We start from the raw sequence: 19314 nt of genomic DNA on the forward strand, positions 1-19314 counted from the left end.
CACTTGGCCTTTAGGAGCCTCTTGCATTTAAGAATGTTGCCCAGTCCCCTTACATAATGGAATTCCTTCGGAGGATTCTTTCAAAAGAACTTTTCTCATTCAGCCCGTAGTTTTTAGAATCTTGGGAAATTTGCTCAAATAATATCTATCTCTTCATTACTTATTTTTGAATGGCAGTAGCATTTTTCCAGAGAAGGAAAGAAATTTGTATTTCGGAAGCTAAGAAAGTCCATAAAATGGTACTATTTTAGTGTCATAGAATCAAATAGAAGCTGAAAGAGACCTCAGAGAACGCCTAATCCTGCTGTCTTTTTATAAATAAGGAAACTAAGAGCCAGTGTGAATGTCACTTGCTCAAAGGGTGACAATACTTTAGTGACATTTATTGTGATATATGTATTTGAATTTTCCAGTGTTGTATCTCTGTATGTCACATAAAGCAAGATACAGAGTATATGAGTCATTTTAATCACTTGGTCATTTTACATGTCCAACAGACACTATTCCTTTCCATACAGGCTCAGTACATTTTAGAAATATAACCCTTAAAATATTTTTTAAACTATTTGATTCTAGTTAGTGTAAATAAGAACACTCTCCGTCTTTGTGAGATATGCCTCTCTAAATACACTTAATTATAGACAATTTAAGTTTACTAGACCTCCAGGGACTGCACTATTCATTTCTTCACCCCTGTTCCCAACTGCTTCTTAAACTGAAAGAATTTGCTGGTGTTCGACTTAACCCTGTAAGAGATTTTAAGAAAAAAGTACTAAGGCTACACCCTTGGTTAGGTCTTTCCTTGCTTTTGTGACTTTTTGATTCAGTTTTTTGCACTGAGACAGTGTGTTCATTTGAGAATCTTTTTATCAGGCTGAAGGTGGGGAAAATGTGTCTTACAATCCTGCAAGTCCCTTTAATACATGGGCTGTCCCTTCGTCCAGTTCATCCCTGCTTGCAAGCAGATCCGATCTTTTATGACCTCATTGCCTCTTCTAGTGCTTATTAAATATTGCTAACTAAAACCTATTCTTTCTACCAGCATTCTTTATCCATATCTCTTGTCTCAAAACCCCAACTGCTTTGTGTGCATTTTCCACCTTCCAACGTATCACAGACAAATAGTTTTATCAAATATTTCCTCCCTGCTTAACATAAGTTGTCATTTTTCTAATTTCTTCTAAGAGTCCTCTTGACCATCTGTCCATCCCTAAAGCCAATGCCACACATTTTAGGATTTTGTTTTACATACACCACCTCAGATTTTGTTGTTCTATCAAACAGTTCTAATATCTTAAGGCTTACAATAGACATCATTTTTTATTCATACTACTTGGATATATGGGTCAATTATAGCTCTAGTTGGCTCTTGGGTGACCTTCAAAACATATTCTCATTTTCAGGGATCTAGGGACCTGTTTTCATATTAAAATGTAAGGATTATAGGTATAGAGTCAAAACATTCAAATATATTTTAAGGTGACTCAGATATGGTCCAAACTTGATTGATTTATATCCCATTGACAAAGCATGTCCTAAGTTAGTGCGAAGGGAATATATTTTGTCTGCAGAGGAGCATGGCAAAGATGGGTAGACCAGGACAGAAAATTATGCATAAAAAATAAAATTGTCAATTGAATTCATTCATAAATGTATAGTAGAAGAGCATCTGACAACCTTTTTAGGTTCCTGAGAGTTCCACAGCCCTTCCTTTCTAAATTTTATAATCCTGACTACTGATACTATTTTTCTAAATCCACTGGATGGTAATTTTCTGTGGGATCTAGCTATTGTTTCCTCTTCCTATTTTGGCAAGTATCAACCAATTGAATGTCTCCTGAAGTCTCTGGGGGGAAGTACATAGCTGAAATGGGCAAGCTGAACCTAGGCAAGTGACTATAAGCAACGTAAGGATTGAAACAGGTCAAATATAGCAGGGGGGAGAAAGCAGTGATATGAACACTGCCAGTAGTTCCTGATTGCAGAGTAACACCAAGACGGTAGGAAGTGTACAGTCCTTAAGTCTATGAGAGCCTGGTCCTAGGGTGAAACCAATGCTGCAGATAGACTCAAAACCAGACACTCAACAGTATTGAATTTCCAGTTTCATTATCTGCAAAATGGAGACTATAGCTCCTAAACAGAATAGAAAAAATACATGTCAAAGTGTCAGGTGTCTTAATCAGTGACTTAGGAGGTAGCAGTAAATGTTATTTATATGGGTAATTGGTAATCAGCAAATGTAATTTATATCTAAATCAATGCATGGAGACCATCTCTGGGTATCTTCTTTACAAGTTATAGAAAAGCTTCCTGATTTCACTTAGGTATAACTAAAAACAAAACAATATAAAATAAGATAAAAGGACACAAAAATTGAGGTAAGATCTTTAAAAATATAGCTTGTAATTTCACTGTATTACTTACTATAATCATATTTGGATTGGTTGTAGACGAGTTAAAATTAGCCTGTTTTTTAAAGCAGACATAAGCCTCAAAATTAGGGCAAATAATTAAATGTATAAGATTAAGCTAACATATTTTATATATTAAGATATTATAATAATAGTTACTTCAAATTAGTATAATTAAAATATATATATATATATTTTTTTTCCTACAAACTTCACCTTAAGACTATGACCTATGTATTTTTTTTTAGTAGGCTCCATGGCCAGCATGGAGCCCAACGAGGGCTTGGACTCATGACCCTGAGACCAAAACCTGAACTGTGACCAAGAGTCAGATGCTTAACCTACTGAACCACTCAGGCACCTGTGTTTTTTTTTTTTTTAATGCATCTCTTTTGTCAGATATTTTGAATTTTACTATTATACACATACATATCACCGTATTTTCACTGAATGTTATATCATAAATATTTCTCATGTTATTACACAATTTTCATAATTATCATTTAGTGTATGTATAACAGTCTATCAACTGAATGACAGTAATACGTTCATCCACTTCCCAAGTTTGGGCATTAGGTTGTCTTTTGTTTCCCCATGCTCTAAACGTGATTACTCAAGGGAGACAGGGGGCAGGGCTTATAGCATCATCAGACTATGCTGATAAAACATTGGGTAACAAAGATGTATGTCATAGATGGAAACAGATATGTTCAGGATACTAAAAAGAGCAATGTTTCTTAGGGACTTTCAGCCACCTGGTGGGCAGAGGGATCAGTAGACCAGGGGAGCTTATCTCGGTGAATTGGAAGACCCTGTTACTTCATGCCTCTGGCCTGAAGGTTGATTCACATTGCTTTGGTACTATTTCTTTATCCTGCCCCCAGTGGTATTGTATTTTAAAGACACTTCTAGGGGATTTTAGCATATTTTTGAATCTCATAGTTGATATCAGGAGATCTTAATGGATTTTTTTCTTTACTTGATTTTTTTTTAAAATGGGCTTCTTAATAGAAAAGTAAGAAAGATATTCTCTGGCCCTGTAATCTTCCTAGAAAAATCCAGCAATTTTTTTAAGCACCCCTTCCCTAATGCCAGTTAACTACCTTCTTTTCAAATTGAGCAAAGAAAGAAACACCAGAAAATCGTTGAAGACAAAATGGAAATGCAAAATGAAAGCTATAATTACATTTATTCCAGGTTGACCAGAGAATGTCACTGAATATGAAAGGTGAGAAAGATAATATGAATGGCTTTCCAGCTATGCTCCAAGGAATTCTAAACATCTTAAGAGGAATCTTAGGGACCATTTCATGGAAGGAGTCAGGGAATTATAATAGCGATGGAGGATCTTTATGACTGACTACTCACTCTTCCCCCCTAGTAAACCAGAGTAGCGGGTTTGGGTACTAGGATTCTGAGTAAGACTTTGTTTCTAGAAAGGATTCTATGGCTTTAAAACCTGTTGAGGGAAAGGGGGTAGAGAGTAAAACCACACTGATCTATTGCCATCGTCCTTACCTACAGAGCCATACGTATTTTATGGCTCTAGGAGAGAGGAGAAGACTACACATGCTAATAGGTAAAATACTATTAAAATACTAAATAGGTAAGTTTTTCTCTAGACATGAAAATATATTTACAAGTTTGGGCTGATTCCTCTTATCTAAACAAACTAGATTGCATACTGTTAATGCTATTAGATAAATAATTCTAATAATTACTAGAGCTTTATCGAATGTTTAATTGATCACCGCTTTTGTTCGATAGTCACTGTTAAAATTCTCATTTTACAGTAGCGGAAACTGAGAAATTAAATACATCTTGAATGTAGCGGGATAGAGGTTTGCATTCAGAGAGTTTTGACTTCAAACACAAGGGTTTTTAACTTCTTTTTTTTCTTCTGTATGGCACAGCTGTATGCTAATTCATAAGCAATAAAAATTCTTATTTCCAAGACACTCATTTCTCTTTCACCTTTGAGGATATTTATTGAACACCTACCAAGTTCTGAGAATAAAATCAAATAAGATAAAGTTTATCCTGGAGAATAGGGGATGGTGCCAAGGAACCGTGATATATATGTTATGTGACATACATATTATGGAATATTATGCACAGGGAGTTAGGATTGGGATTATAGTCAGACACAGATAAGGGAGCTGATATCTATCTATACCTTAAATTATAGACAGGGGTTAGTCAGATAGAGGAAGATAGTGGTGAAATAGTGGAATAAATAGCAGATGTGCTGTGCAGTGGTGGGACATCATGATGGCTCAAGAACTACAGATAGTTCACTACAATAATTACAGCCAACTCTTGCAGGTGTGTTAGAGAAAGAGTCTGACCAGCAATTTTCAAACATTCATAATCACCCGGGGGATTTACTGAATGTAGCTTGCTGGGTCTCACTCACAAAGTTTTCATCCAGCAGATCTGAGTTAGTGCCCTAGAATTTAGTTGTCTAACAAGTTACTATGTAATGCGTATGCTACTCAACCAGGAGCCACACCATGAGAACTACTAAGTAAGATCCATAAACAGAGGCCAATTTCTTTTTACTGTAGTATGGTTAAAATTTGGCTAACAGGAAAAAAGCATTAGAAACAAAAGGACATGAACAGTCTATATGTAACACAAACAGAGCCATCTGCTACAACTCACAACCAAATTAATATATAAGGAAATATATATTTGCATACTAAAGTTTTGTGTTTGGCGGTTTTTGTAAAGATTAATAGAAAACTAAGATACACTCATTATATAATACTTAAACATTTTCAAAAATATATGAATTACGCATCACCCTTTTCCAAAGTCACCAGCTACTAATAGCTTCTCACATGTATGTAGAAGACTGGCTTGTGGATGCATGGCTTCCATTTTCATATCTGTGCCTCCTCTCTGTGTTTTTTTGTGCGTCTGTCTTTATTTTTTTTTTCATGTTTTTAAATTTTTTATGGGAGTTCAGTTTGCCAACATATAGCATAACATCCAGTGCTCATCCTGCCAAATGCTCCCCTCAGCGCCTGTCACCCAGTCACCCCAACCGCCCCCCACCCACTTCCCCTTCCACCACCCCTTGTTTGTTTCCCAGAGTTAGAAATTTCTCATGTTTTGTCACCCTCACTGATATTTTCACTCATTTTCTCTCCTTTCCCTTTTATTCCCTTTCATTAATTTTTATATTCCCCAAATGAATGAGACCATATAATGTTTGTCCTTCTCCGATTGACTTATTTCACTCAGCATAATCCCCTCCAGTTCCATCCACATGGAAGCAAATGGTGGGTATTCATCTCTTCTGATGGCTGAGGAATATTCCATTGTATACATAGACCACAGCTGCTTTATCCACCATCTTTCGATGGACACCGAGGCTCCTTCCACAGTTTGGCTACTGTGGACATTGCTGCTATAGACATTGGGGGGCAGGTGTCCTGGCATTTCACTGCATCTGCATCTTTGGGGTAAATCCCCAGCAGTGCAATTGCTGGGTCGTAGGGCAGGTCTATTTTTAACTCTTTGAGGAACCTCCACACAGTTTTCCAGAGTGGCTGCACCAGTTCACATTCCCACCAACAGTGCAAGAGGGTTCCCTTTTCTCCGCATCCTCTCCAATATGTGTTGTTTCCAGTCTTGTTAATTTTCCCCATTCTCACTGGTGTGAGGTGGTATCTCATTGTGGTTTTGATTTGTATTTCCCTGATGGCAAGTGATGCAGAGCATTTTCTCATGTGCTTGTTGGCCATGTCTGTGTCTTCCTCTGTGAGATTTCTCTTCATGTCTTTTGCCCATTTCATGATTGGATTGTTTGTTTCTTTGGTGTTGAGTTTAACAAGTTCTTTATAGATCTTGGATACTAACCTTTTATCTGATATGTCATTTGCAAATATCTTCTCCCATTCTGTAGGTTGTGTGTGTCTGTCTTTAAACCCTCTTTTCCTCTCTCTTATAAACTACCTGTGATTGCCTTTAGGGACCACCTGGATAGTTTAGGATCAAGCTCCTCTTTCAAGATCCTTAACTCAGTCACATATTTTGCTAGAAGCCTTAGTCTGTTGGGGCTGCTGTAGCAAAATACCATAGGCTGTGTGGCTTTCTGGAGGCTGGGAAGCCCAAGATTAAGGTGCCAGTAGATTCTGTGTCTGGTGAGAACCAGCATCCTGATTCATTAATGGCTGTCTTTTTGTGCCCTCTCATGGCAGAAAGGGTGAAAGAAATCTCATGGACCTCTTTCATAAGGACATGGATCTCACTCATGAGGGCTCCATCCTCATAACCTAATTACCTCCAACAGGCCGCATCTCCAAATATCATATTGGGGATTAGGTTAGATGAATTTGGGGAGGATATAGCATAGACTCAAAAGTCCACTGTCTCATCTAAATATTAAAATCAAATATAGGTGTGACTCAAGGTATGAATCATCCGGAGGCAAATCTTATCCAGCTATGAACCTGTGAAATCTTCCAAAATATAATGGCGAGACAGATGTAGGATAGATATTCCCATTCCAAAAGGGAAAAATTGGAAGAAAGAAAGAAGGGATTCCAAGTAAATTCAAAACCCAGTATTAAATCTTCAGAGCAAACAACATTAAATCTTAAGGATCAAGAATAATCTTTTTTTCACTAGATTCTCTGCCTTTTGGACCCATTGGGGCTATGATCTCATTTTTGCCGCTCTCACAGGTCAGAGTGAACACTCTCAGTGTTCCCGCACACAGCCCATAGCCCAGGGCTCCTTTGTATATCACCCTCACTAGGGGTCCCTACCGTAGCCCTATCCCTGTAGTAGTATTTCGCCGGGGCTCTGCCCCAGTAGGATGGCGTTCTATATCCATGACTCTCCTTACTAGGATCCTGATGCTGCGACTCTTTCAGGCATCTTCTGGAATCTAGGTGGAGGCAGCCATGCTCCCATGGCTCTTGCATTCTGCACACTGACAAAGATGGTAGAGGAGTAGGGAAACCACCAAAGTTTACCTCCTGTGTCCTCTAGAACTGCACCAGGGGCAGCCAACGAGCTCAGTTCTGGAGTGCAGAGAGCAGAGCCCATGATGTGAGGTAGCACTGGGCAGCATGTCCCAAGGTCTCACTTACGTGAAACCACCTTCGGGCAGCCCCACCTTTGAAACCACTCTGCACTGTGGACCTGTGATGGAAAGGGCCGCCCTGATGATTTCTGAATTGTTTTTGAGGAGACTTTTCCTTTGTCTTCAACAGTAGCTCATGCTCCTGTTGAGGTGGCTGACTAATTTTATCAAAGTGTTTTGCCCACACTTTTAGTGTTCTCTTCTGACCACACTTTCTCATTCTCTTCAGTATGGATAGGCTGAGAGTTCTCCAAATCTTAAATTCTGCTTCCTTTCTGATTAACAGTTCTGCCTTTAAATCATTTCTTTCTTCTGGCATTTTACTATAAAAAGTAATTTTACTATAAAAAGGCCACTCCTTCAACACTTAGAAATAACTTCAGCTAAATATCCGATTTCATCACTCACAAGTTCTACAGTAGAGCTAGAAGATGAACACAGTTCTTAGCCACTTTATGGCAAGGGTCACCATTGCCTCATTGTCTAATAATAGCATGTGCCTGATTTCCATCAGACCTCATCAGAATCGCCTTTACCTCCCATATTTCTACTACCATTCTGTTCAGGATTAACTCTGATATTCTTGGAGAAGACTTGGGTTTTCTTTACAGTCTCCTCTTTTCTTAATCGGCTGTCACTAGAATCACCCTTAATCCATTTATGGTAATAGCCTTTTTTCATGTGCACCCCAAAATTGGCCCAGCTTCTCTCCACTACCCAGTTCCAAAGCCACTTCCACGTTTTTAGGTGTTTGTTATGACAGCATCCCACTCCCAGTATCAATTTTTTTATCATAGTCTGATAGGGTTGCTGTAACAAAATACCATACACTAGGTGGCTTATAAATAACAGAAATTCATTTCTTACAGTTGTGGAGGCTGGGAAGTCTAACTTCAAGGTGCCAGCAGATTCAGTGTCTGGTGAGGACCCTTTCCTGGTGCACAAACAGCCATTCTTCACTGTGTCTTCACTTGGCAGAGGGAGCAACCTTGCTCCCTGGGGCCTCATTTATAAGGGCACTAATCTTATTTATGAGGGCTTAATCCCGCTGACCTAATTGCCTTCTAAAGGTCCTACCTTCAAATACCATCAGAGCTGGGGATTGGGTATCAACATATGAATTTTGAGAGAATGTGAACACTCAGTTTCTGCAACCATATAAGATATATTGCAGGTTCTAGGGATTAGGACATGGACATATCTTTTTCAGGGCCACTACTCTGCCCACTGCAACTGTTTTTACACAATTCTCAAAGCATAGTATTAGAAATCAAGAATTGGTTGGTGTGGGATGTCCATTTTCAATTCCTCATAAATAATTATGTGCTGACTTGTATTATTTTTTTTAAATTTGCCCATTATCAAAACATCCTTAGTTAATTTGACTTTTATTATCAATTAGCATTCTCAGAGTCCTTTTAACTACAGCAGTGGTTCACATCTAAAAATAGGTTTTGTGTTACTGACATTTTGTGGGCCATGCACTATCTTGTCTGGTTGTCAAAGTAAATCAGTCTATAGGATTTAAAAGATGGTCCATCTGGAAGAGTAAAAGAACCTCTCTGGAATATATTCCAATTTTAATTCAATTACCCGTTGGAAAAGAGAATTGGTTCAGTTTAATTCCTGTTGGAGGATTGGGCGAGTTGTCATGTAAACTTAAACATTGCACGTTAATTTGACACTACTCTATCTTTTTGTATAAGAAAATGCACATAGAAATCTTAAAGACTAGTTCATTATTCTTTAAGGAACATAGTAATTCCTTTAGGTGAAAACACAGCCACTTTATAGGTAGGATGTGAAGAACAAGTCATGCTTTATCTATAGGCTATCTAGATTAATTTATAGTGAAGTCAATAGTCTCCTAACATCCATTGATTTAATTTGGGACTTAGACTGCTGAGTACGTTATTTCTGGACTGTATTTTGAAACGTAGACTTCTGGATGGCATAGACTATTGATAAGGGTTCATAAAATTGATTCATCCTGATTTAGATTTGGGTAGTTGAAGAAATATTCACAAAGTATATAAAGGAAATTCTGATATTCTGTACAACTAAATGAAAAAAGACTTTAAATGTAACACTAGAGTTTAACCATTGATCATCACTGATAGTTTTATTGTTTCTTTGTCCTACATCTTCCTTTCAGATTAATCAACCCATATCTCTAGAAGGCAAGGCAGGGTTTGGGGCTTCAGCACATCCGACCACATATGTTTTTTTTTTAAAAAAACACTTGAAATAGACAAATGTTTTTAGTAGTTATTAAGCCACCCTATTGTCAATGACAATGGTATATTGTAGTCTATATACTCAAAAACATTATAGACAGGGTAGATGTAAATAAGCTGAAATAATGATGAATTTCTAAAGACTTTTTGAAGGATAGTTAAGGTTTAGAATTACAAACATCAAATATTTGAATTCCAGTTGACAAGACAGGCAAAGATAATGTGCAAGAATTTAAATTTGAAAATTCACCATTGAAAATAAAACTGAAGAAGTATATTTGTGAGCAGAAAGAGCAGCCTCTGAGGTGCTATGTCAAAGTAGAATCAGTAACAATACGCCTAACAAAAATACTAGTCTTGATACCAATTTAATCACTTATTGGACATTGCATTTTGGAAAAATCACTTTGTACCTTTGATTCTTTATGCCCCTATCTCTAAATGTTACTAAAAAAACTACTTCTTCATTCATGGGATTATGATAATTAATTGAATTTTTGGAAAAAAGTTAAGCATTTTTTTCATGCAACCTGTTATAAGTAAAAGTCATCATGAAACAAGTGGCGTATATGTGAACTGCTAAGAAACCAAATTAGCTGAGAGCCTAGTCCAACTTCTAGCTATAGTAATTAACACAGCTTTTTGTAAGGGCGAATAAAATTTGTGCCTCCTTGGACTTTAGAACGCAATCTCCAAAATAGTTGCGTTCCCAAATTAAATGAAAGTCTTCCCATATTCTGAAGAATTGTTGATCTCGGGGTGCTCAGTTTTCTAAACATCTGCCTTCAGCTCAGGTCATGATCTTGGGGCCTGGGATTGAGCACCATGTTGGGCTCCTTGCTCAGTGGTGAGGCTGCTTCTCCGTCTCCCTCTGCTCCCCCTCCCCATTCGTGTTCTCTCTCTCTCTCTCTCTCTCAAATAAAAATCTTCTAAAAAAAAGATTGTTGATCTCCTGTTTTTTTAGTGTGACACACAATTCTAAAGGACTGCTTTTCATTTTTAAAGCTAAAGACCAATATAGGGATCATATGAATATATTTGCATAAGCATGTATTAAAATAGGATACTTTAATAGATGTAGAGAAGAGGACGTAAAATAGATTAATATAACTACCAAGCAGGAAGTTGTAGCTTCCTGGATCTTTTGCCAATTTGTTGAAAAAGGCCATGGATATGGGTTGATCTTTCTGTAAGAAAATAGGCTAGCAGTTAGGTTAAAGCACTGAAAGGTTTGTAGAAATGTTGGAGAGCATTTAGAATGTGGACTTGTCAAGATCTCTTGTTGTGGCCTCCATGCTGACCTCCATAAAGCATGATGATAATTAAGCATAGACTGAAAGGTCAGAGCCCAATTTTCAGAAATGCCTCAGGCTTTCCTCTGAGGCTTTGCCCTGAACTCAGGGCAGCTGTCTCTGCCAGAGGAAACTGACAGAAATGTATTTCTTCAAAATATGAAAAGGGTTTTCTGCATTTGAGTGGGCTGGTAGTAAGATGGGGCTGCCAACTCTGAAGTTACCAAGGCTCCTGGAAAGCCCAGAATAGATGTTTCTTCTCACGCTGTTACCCCAGACCTTTTAACGTAAACTCTTTATTCCGAGCAGAGGTTAAAACTTTAATTTCAGGGGCACCTGGGCAGCTCAGTTGGTTAAATGTCTGACAGTTGATCTCAGGGTTCTGGGATGGAGCCCCGAGGCAGGCTCTGCACTCAGCAGAGAGTCTGCTTGAGATTTTCTCCCTTTGCCCAACCCCCTGCTCATACTCTCTCTCTCTAAAATAAATGAATAAAATATTTTTTTAAAAACTTTAATTCAACCTTCTCCATTTTTCAGATTTTTCTCATGACTTTATAGTTCCCTGACTAATCTTCATTCTAGTCCCCACCCTCAGTTTCTCACTGACTTGGCAGCTGGATCATAGGCTTTCCTCATCCTCTCATACAAATCTCATTTGGCCTGGTGGCTCTGTTGCTCTCCTTCCACACTTTAGGCCCTGCACGCGAAGCAGGCAACTGGTTATTTAATTCAAAGAGTTGACTTTTTGTCAACTTTAATTTAGGCAAAGGAATGTCCAACCTCAATAAATTAAACTCTGAGTACTAGCTTCTATATATTCAGCACAAGATTACGTTGAAATAAAAGTATTTGATGTATTATGGAATTTTAGCCTATTGGTCTGTCACCCAGATCTGATTAAGAAGTTTTCATTCTAAATCAGAGGATCCCTAAAATACTTTTAGTCCTTTTCATGATCAATCTAATTGTGAGACATATATGTTACTGATAATATTTCCAATAATTCTCTTTTAAACTTTGTTTCCATTGTCAATGGATAATATCTTTTTTTTTGATAATATCTTTAAATGAATTTTAGAGTAAATTATCTAAATGAGTATAGGAAATTGAGTGCCAGCAAGTGAATGCCAATAAATTTCCTTCTCATAACGGTAGATATGCAATCTAATGTTATTTTTTTTAAAAACCTATTTCTTCATTTTGTACTTATAACTTTTTTCTCATGCATATGTGTTTGATCATTTTGTTCATACATTAGGAGTTCTATCAATGGATTGACAAAGAAATTTTGCTAATTATTAAAATATGGGCACAATATCCTGGGATGAATAAAAACTAGCAGCTCTAATGAAGCTTATGGAACTCAATTATACATGTAACCTTCGGTGTTTTTCATTTTTTTAGGTAATTGAGAGTCTGTTCTACCTCTCTCCCTTGGCATTGTCTTCACATACCACTTCAAGGAATAGTGACTAGGCTCGAAAGTTCCACAGATAATCCAAAAAAATCGGTTCAAGTTGGCATCTATCAACAGGTAAAATTACACTCTTAATTCCTGTTTGTCTCGATTATTTCCATAAACAAAAGGAAAAAGACATAACAGCTATGAGTTGTGAAGAATATTAGACTTGTGCACAGAAAGATAACATGAGACCAGTATGTATGAATTGGATCTTGACTATTGATCAACCCAAGAGTTGTTTAATAATGAACAGATGGTAATCTTGGAAGTGTAATTTTTCCAAGGTTAATTGGTTAGGGTCCACTCCATAATGATTTAGGTAAGAGATCATAAGATACCAATTTATGTGGAAAAAAACTAAATAGCTAAGAGATAAGTAAGTAAATTGGTATGAATAGTGACTCTAAGCCTGGAGTATGCAATTATAATTAAAATCAAGCAAATATGCTGAAAACACATACAAAAATCACATACAGAGATAAACTGGTGAAAAACTAACAATACAAAAAAGAAGGAGGATTATGGAGAAAAAATAGCTCAATCATATAATCTTTTTTAAGGGCCTTCAGTTTTCTATGAGCATAGATTCCTGTCTATACAATAGAAATCACAACACCAACCTAGCTCATTAGTAAATTTCACTACTCATATTTATAACATGATTGGGATATTAGTAAATTTCAATATTTATATTGATATAATAATATTTAAATAATGTATTTAAGATTATTTAGAAATGTGGTTTTGAAGTGACTGAAAAACAAATCATCCAGTTGTATTTCTAAGTGTTTACAATAGTAGATGTGATAAAAGTTACAATAGTTTAAACTCATGAAATAATAATGAAAGACAAGTTCTTTTATGCAAACAGGAAAATTGCAGAGAACTGCTCTATTTTAAGTTTCATTTTTATTATTTACCTATATGAATTTTTGAAATCAAGTTCTTTCAATAACTATGGGCCAATTAGAAAAGTTTAATGTACAGAATATTTCCATCTAAAAAGTACATATAGAAGATCACTGAAAATATGCTTGATATAATTTGACAGTAAACAAAAATTAAACCCATCTCTGTTTTTTCAGAAATATCTGTTTAGTTTTTTGGTGGGTTTTCCAAAAACATGTGGCAAAATTAGTTTTTATTAACTTACCTCCAATATTTTTTAAGGATTTTATTTATTTATTTATTCATGACAGACACAGAGAGAGAGAGAGAGAGAGAGAGAGAGAGAGAGAGGCAGAGACATAGGCAGAGGGAGAAGCAGGCTCCATGCACCGGGAGCCCGACGTGGGACTCCATCCTGGGACCCCAGGATCACACCCTGGGCTGAAGGTGGTGCTAAACCGCTGCACCACCAGGGCTGCCCTACTTCCAATATTATTTTACCAATAGAAAATGGTTTCATTTTCCTCTACATTTCAAGTGGAACATGTTCACAAATAAAATGAGAGTAGTAAGAAGATATTGAGAAATGTTAACAACACAGCTAAGAGCTAGGCAAATAGCATTATTCAACAAAGAAACAATGATGTTAGGGAACCAGATGATTTTAATTTAACTTCAGTTATGTGAATCTATATGTGATCATTTCTTCCACAGGAGAGTGTGTAGTGCTCTATACCGTAAAGCTAGCATAAGTGTTCCTAGGCACATCCAAAGAGAAAGTCCTGTCTTTTAACAAACAATAACATACCACCTATTCGTTTATCACTTTTAGTGATTTTATCACTATGAAAAGTGTATAAAATATATCATTCATTAAATAATAAGTAGCACCATTTGAGAAGTGTAGCAAAATTAATTCATTAAAGCCATATAACTCCTAATGCTACAAGTCTAGAGAATAGGTCCATGCTGAAATATTTTTAAGTATTCTCAATTATTAAAAGTAGAAAAGTTCTAAAATCCTTCTAATAATCTAATATTTTTAAAAATTAAAAAACCTATTTAATTCTTTAAAATCAATCGGATTTAATACATGGTCCTTTTTAACCTTTGTAAAGAAAATCTTAAATATTTTTGAATTAAGAAAGTATTCTGTTTTTAAGTAATGACAGCTCCATTTTTATTACGCTTAGAATTCAGATTGAGATAACTTTTATTTTTAGGTTGGTACTTTAGTACGGATTTGAATTCTTTGAGTAATTTTTGAGTAGTTTTTATTTCCATAAACAAATTAAATGCTCTCAGTGTTTAGCCCATAACAAAGTTACATATCTCAATCCACTTTTTTTGTTAATTTTTGAAGATAAGAGTATTAAAAATATTCATGAGAAATTATATACTTATAACCAGAAAATGCTGTTTTGGTGACTATCAAGAGTAATATCTGAAAGTGGAAATATAGTTTAAACTGTTATTTCATTGTTTTTAATAGGTTACTTGAATTTCAAAAAGAGGAGCAGAAATGCCACCACCAGTAGGTGCCCCACTACATCCACCACCTGATGGAGGCTGGGGCTGGGTGGTAGTTGCAGCGTCTTTTATCTCCATTGGATTTTCATACGCATTCCCCAAAGCTGTCACAGTGTTCTTCAAAGAAATTCAGCAAATATTCAACACTTCCTACAGTGAAATAGCCTGGATATCATCCATTATGCTGGCTGTTATGTATGCAGGAGGTAAGGTTTCTGGGAATAAATGGAATTCTAGATTAAGAAAACAATCCTTCCATGCCAGTGTTTTACATGTAATGTCTCCGTATGTTAAAGCTCTGTTTTTGTATTATAGTCACTTAAAACCAACCAAAAATATAATTCCAAATGAATTTTTAATAATTTTATTGACTCAGCAGCATCTTGAGCTATTCACTTCATTCTTTAGTATTACTAAATGAATGAATGAATGAGGATTTCTCTGAACAAAATAACATTTATTTAACTTATGGTTACCTTAATGTTTAACGTTTACTTTACTTAAATTATGGAATTTCCAAGGGAGGCATGATTCACTTTAATCTGGCATAAAGTCTATACCATAGTGTTAGCATCATTTCCTACCATTATTACGGTTGGTAGAAATGCTTTCTTCTTAATGAGAAAGAAACTCCAATTGCTGAATCTGTAAGCCTATGAAGTACTTTCACCTTCAGCTGCAAAAATGGATGTACATTTTAGATCCATTCAAATTCTTTTGATGAAAATAAATCCTTATCTCTGTAGTACTCATTAAATATGACATTTTCAAAAAACATTTACTTATTTTGAGAGTTAGGGGGAGGCAAGAGGTAGAGGAAGATGGAAAGGGAGAGAGAATGTCCATCCGACTCTTCGCTGAGGCAGAGCCTGACATGGGGCTCCATCCCACAACTGAGATCATGACCTGAGCCAAAGTCAGGAGTTGGACACTTAACTGACTGAGCCACCCAGGCACCCCTAAATATGACATTTTAAAATGTAAATGGTCGCCTGACAATCATCTTGTTACGTTTGATGTTCAAATGAGGGTAAAATTCATGTGGGTTAACAAATCAAAGAACCATATCACTTCTGAATGTTTAAAGAAATGGAATTATAGTGCATTATTATGTCACTTATTTTCCTTAAATCCATCTCAACAGCAGACCCGTTGGTCTCTACATTTTTTAAGTCATTATCTAAAATATTTTGTTTTCAGAATTTTCATTTTTCAACTGGATATTTGACTTTAGGAGACAGATGTAGACTCAGAATATAAGCACTGAAAGAAATCCTACAAATCACCTAGCACAATTTCTTACCTTATAGTTGAGGGTAATATGGCTCGTAGTGACATGGATATACCATTAGCAATGATATCCAATATTTGTTAGTATTTACTTTCAGCTAAGTCCTCTCTAAATGCTCTCTCTATGTGTCACATGATTTAATCCTCTTAGCAATGTGTGAGATAAGTATTATTCTCTCTCCATTCTATAACAGGAAATAGAGACATAAAATAGTTTCTCAAGACCAACATCTCATTAGCGGCAGATAGAAATTGAGACTCCAAACATTGAGTCACTGAGCTTTTCTGCCTTTCTCATATCTTCCTCTTTACCTCTAGAAAGTGATAGAGCCAGATCTAGGCCAGGCCTTCTACTGACGTGATTCAGGCGCTACCCCTACCAAGGTCATTTGTCAATGACATAATAATTTTTCTATAGGATATTGTCTCTTTATTGTACTACCAAGGTGAAAATTCGATCCTCTAATGATCCTCTTTGTGTGTGCATATGCATGTGAGTGCATATTGGTATGTGTTTTCCACTTTGTATGTGTCAGTGATTTTACATTAATCCAGTATGTCTCGGGATGCCTGGGTGGCTCAGTGGTTGAGCACCTGCCTTCTGCTCAGGGCATGATCCCGGGGTCCCGGGATCGAGTCCCACATCAGGCTCCCCATGGGAAGTCTGCTTCTCCCTCTGTCTGTGTCCCTGCCTCTCTCTCTCTCATGAATAAATAAATAAAATTTTAAAAATCCAGTATGTCTCCCTTACCTTTTAGTTAGGTTAAATTGCTGCATTTTTGTTTCACTACCAAAAGTTATCTTTAAAATGCTATTTTAGTGTATCAGTGAAAAAATCTGCTTCTAAAACACTGAATATCTCCTTGGACAGTTGCTTTAAGGATTCTAACTGTATTATTTCTGATGACTATAGAAACAATAGACACTAAGTACCTAGTTTTGTTCCTTTATTGCAGGGATTATATGTTTTTTAATAGTGTCCTGAGCTCCAAAATATGCTAATATTAAGATACATAGTTTTCCCCCATTCTTAAATACAATTGAAACAGATTACTCTAGTGAATTCATAAAAGTCTACTGAATTTGAACTATACAGTCATAGTTTTATATTGAATAGGTAGTTGACTAACTCATAACCAAGACAGAAATTTGTATAACTTTTTTTGTTAAGGCAAGTCTTGACTTTTTTAGTTTTAAGCAAATAACCTCAAAGCCCCAGTACCTCAAAGGAATACAGGTTTACTTATTGCTCAAGCAATGTTTCATCTCGTTCCTAAGCCGCCACCTGAAACTTTGTGGTGTTTCCAAAATCTGCTCTGCTTGGCTACACAGAGCATGAACACAAACAGCATGGAAGATCATGTGGGATTTCACAGAGAGGCAGAGACACAGGCAGAGGGAGAAGGAGGCTCCCTGTAGGGAGCCCGATGTGGGACTTGATCCCAGGACCCGAGGTCACACCCTGAGCCGAAGGGAGATGCCTAACCATCTGAGCTATCCAGGTGCCCCCAGTATGCATGTTAAAAAAAAACACACAAAAGAGGGGCACCTTGGTCCTCATTTAAGTGTCTGACTCTTGATTTCAGCTGAGGTCATGATTCCAGGGTCATAAAATGGAGCCCTGCATTGGGCTCCACACTCAGTTCAGAGTCTGCTTATCTTTTTCCCTCTGCTTCTTCCCTCTGTTCGTGTGTGTGTGTGCGTGCTCTCTCAATAAATAAATAAAAAGCACAAGAGAGAACTCTTTTGAAGCTCATTAAAAAAACAATAGTTTGGGGTGCCTGTGTGGTTCAGTTGGTTAGACATCCAACTCTTGATTAGGTCTTGATATCAAGGTCGTGAGTTCAAGGCCTGTGTTGGGCTCCATGCTAGGATGGAACCTACTTTAAAAAAAAAAAAAGTAGTTTGGTTAAGTAAGTAGTTATCAGTTCTGGGGGGAAAATACCTTAAAATGTTTAGGATAATAGATGAAAAAAATCTGTCTTTATTAACAATCGGGGATTTTCTGGTTGTTTCAAGAAAACAAATGCTAAGTACATGAAAAATACTTAGTATGCAGTAATTGATGATGATAATATCTAGATGAGATCTACCAAGTAGTTGGAATATTGCTTAGCATCCTTAGTCATCAGAACTAAGACATTTTATCATTACTGCCCATGGAGAAAAATCAGTAATTGCAGAAATTCTGCTGCACTGTGGTCTTTCCCTTGAAAGTGGAAAAGTAATCCCAGGTGCATGGCCTGTAGGGTAAGAATGTTATTACTTGCCATTTCCACTGGCTAAGGGATAACTCATTACACATTACATGGTTTATTGCAAATAATATCTGTGTCTTACCTTGATAATTGTTTTCAATCTTTTAACAAGAAATCACTGGTACATTTAAAACTATAATCTCAATATGAAAACAGTCCCCCTTATGTGGAGGCAGATAATTTTTTTCAGAAACATAATAACTATTTAGAACAAAAAAAAAATCTGATAGTTTCAATTAATCCAAGACACAGATATTGGTCCTGTTACCAAAGTGGTAGTATGTTTTCAAGTAAGGTCCATAGACTTTCTGCTTCTAAATCGTGTCTCTTATTAAAAATGCAGAGTTTTGGGTCTTCTCCCAAATCCCTTTTTAGCAGAATTTCTGTTGGTGTAGTCCAGAAACTTGCATTTCAACAAGCATGCCTGAAAAACACTTCATGTCCAACATACAGATTCACTGTTGTAGAAGATCAATAATTGATTTAAAATATTTAAATTATCCTTTAATATTTGAAAGATCTCTATTTATACAGACCTTTTAGTTGATGATTATAAAATAAATTCATAGACCACAAGGTGAAAAGCCATGTAGTTTAGTGTGAAGTTTAATGAGGCTCTCTACCAAGTAACTGAAATACTCTGTTCAACATAATGCTAATTACGTTAGCCTAGAGAACATCTAAGATCTGACACACTCATTAGGGCTTAGCACGCAACCTATTAATCACTGCGGTGGGGTCACTGGGTAAGGTGGAGTGTGTTCTGAGGCCTGGCCTGTGATGTCAGGACTGGAGTCTCTTGTAGTAATTAGTTGGCATCTGAGCCTCGGTAGCAAGGTATTATC

The 19314-nt window shown here is 36.6% G+C and overlaps 1 protein-coding gene across 6 annotated transcripts in view; it reads left to right on the plus strand.

Moving 5' to 3' along the window:
- SLC16A7 (solute carrier family 16 member 7) overlaps nt 1-19314 on the plus strand; it is a 172676-nt gene that overhangs the window by 81725 nt on the left and 71637 nt on the right. For all 6 annotated transcript variants that reach the window (XM_055327993.1, XM_055327997.1, XM_055327992.1 and 3 more), the window contains 2 exons: nt 12446-12575; nt 14884-15127. In XM_055327993.1, the coding sequence (XP_055183968.1) occupies nt 14914-15127 (214 nt within the window). In that variant the 5' untranslated portion in view covers nt 12446-12575; nt 14884-14913. The remainder of the gene's footprint in view (nt 1-12445; nt 12576-14883; nt 15128-19314) is intronic.

This window comes from Nyctereutes procyonoides, unplaced genomic scaffold (genome assembly GCF_905146905.1).
Source record: "Nyctereutes procyonoides isolate TBG_1078 unplaced genomic scaffold, NYPRO_anot_genome, whole genome shotgun sequence".
Taxonomy (NCBI): Eukaryota; Metazoa; Chordata; class Mammalia; order Carnivora; family Canidae; genus Nyctereutes; species Nyctereutes procyonoides.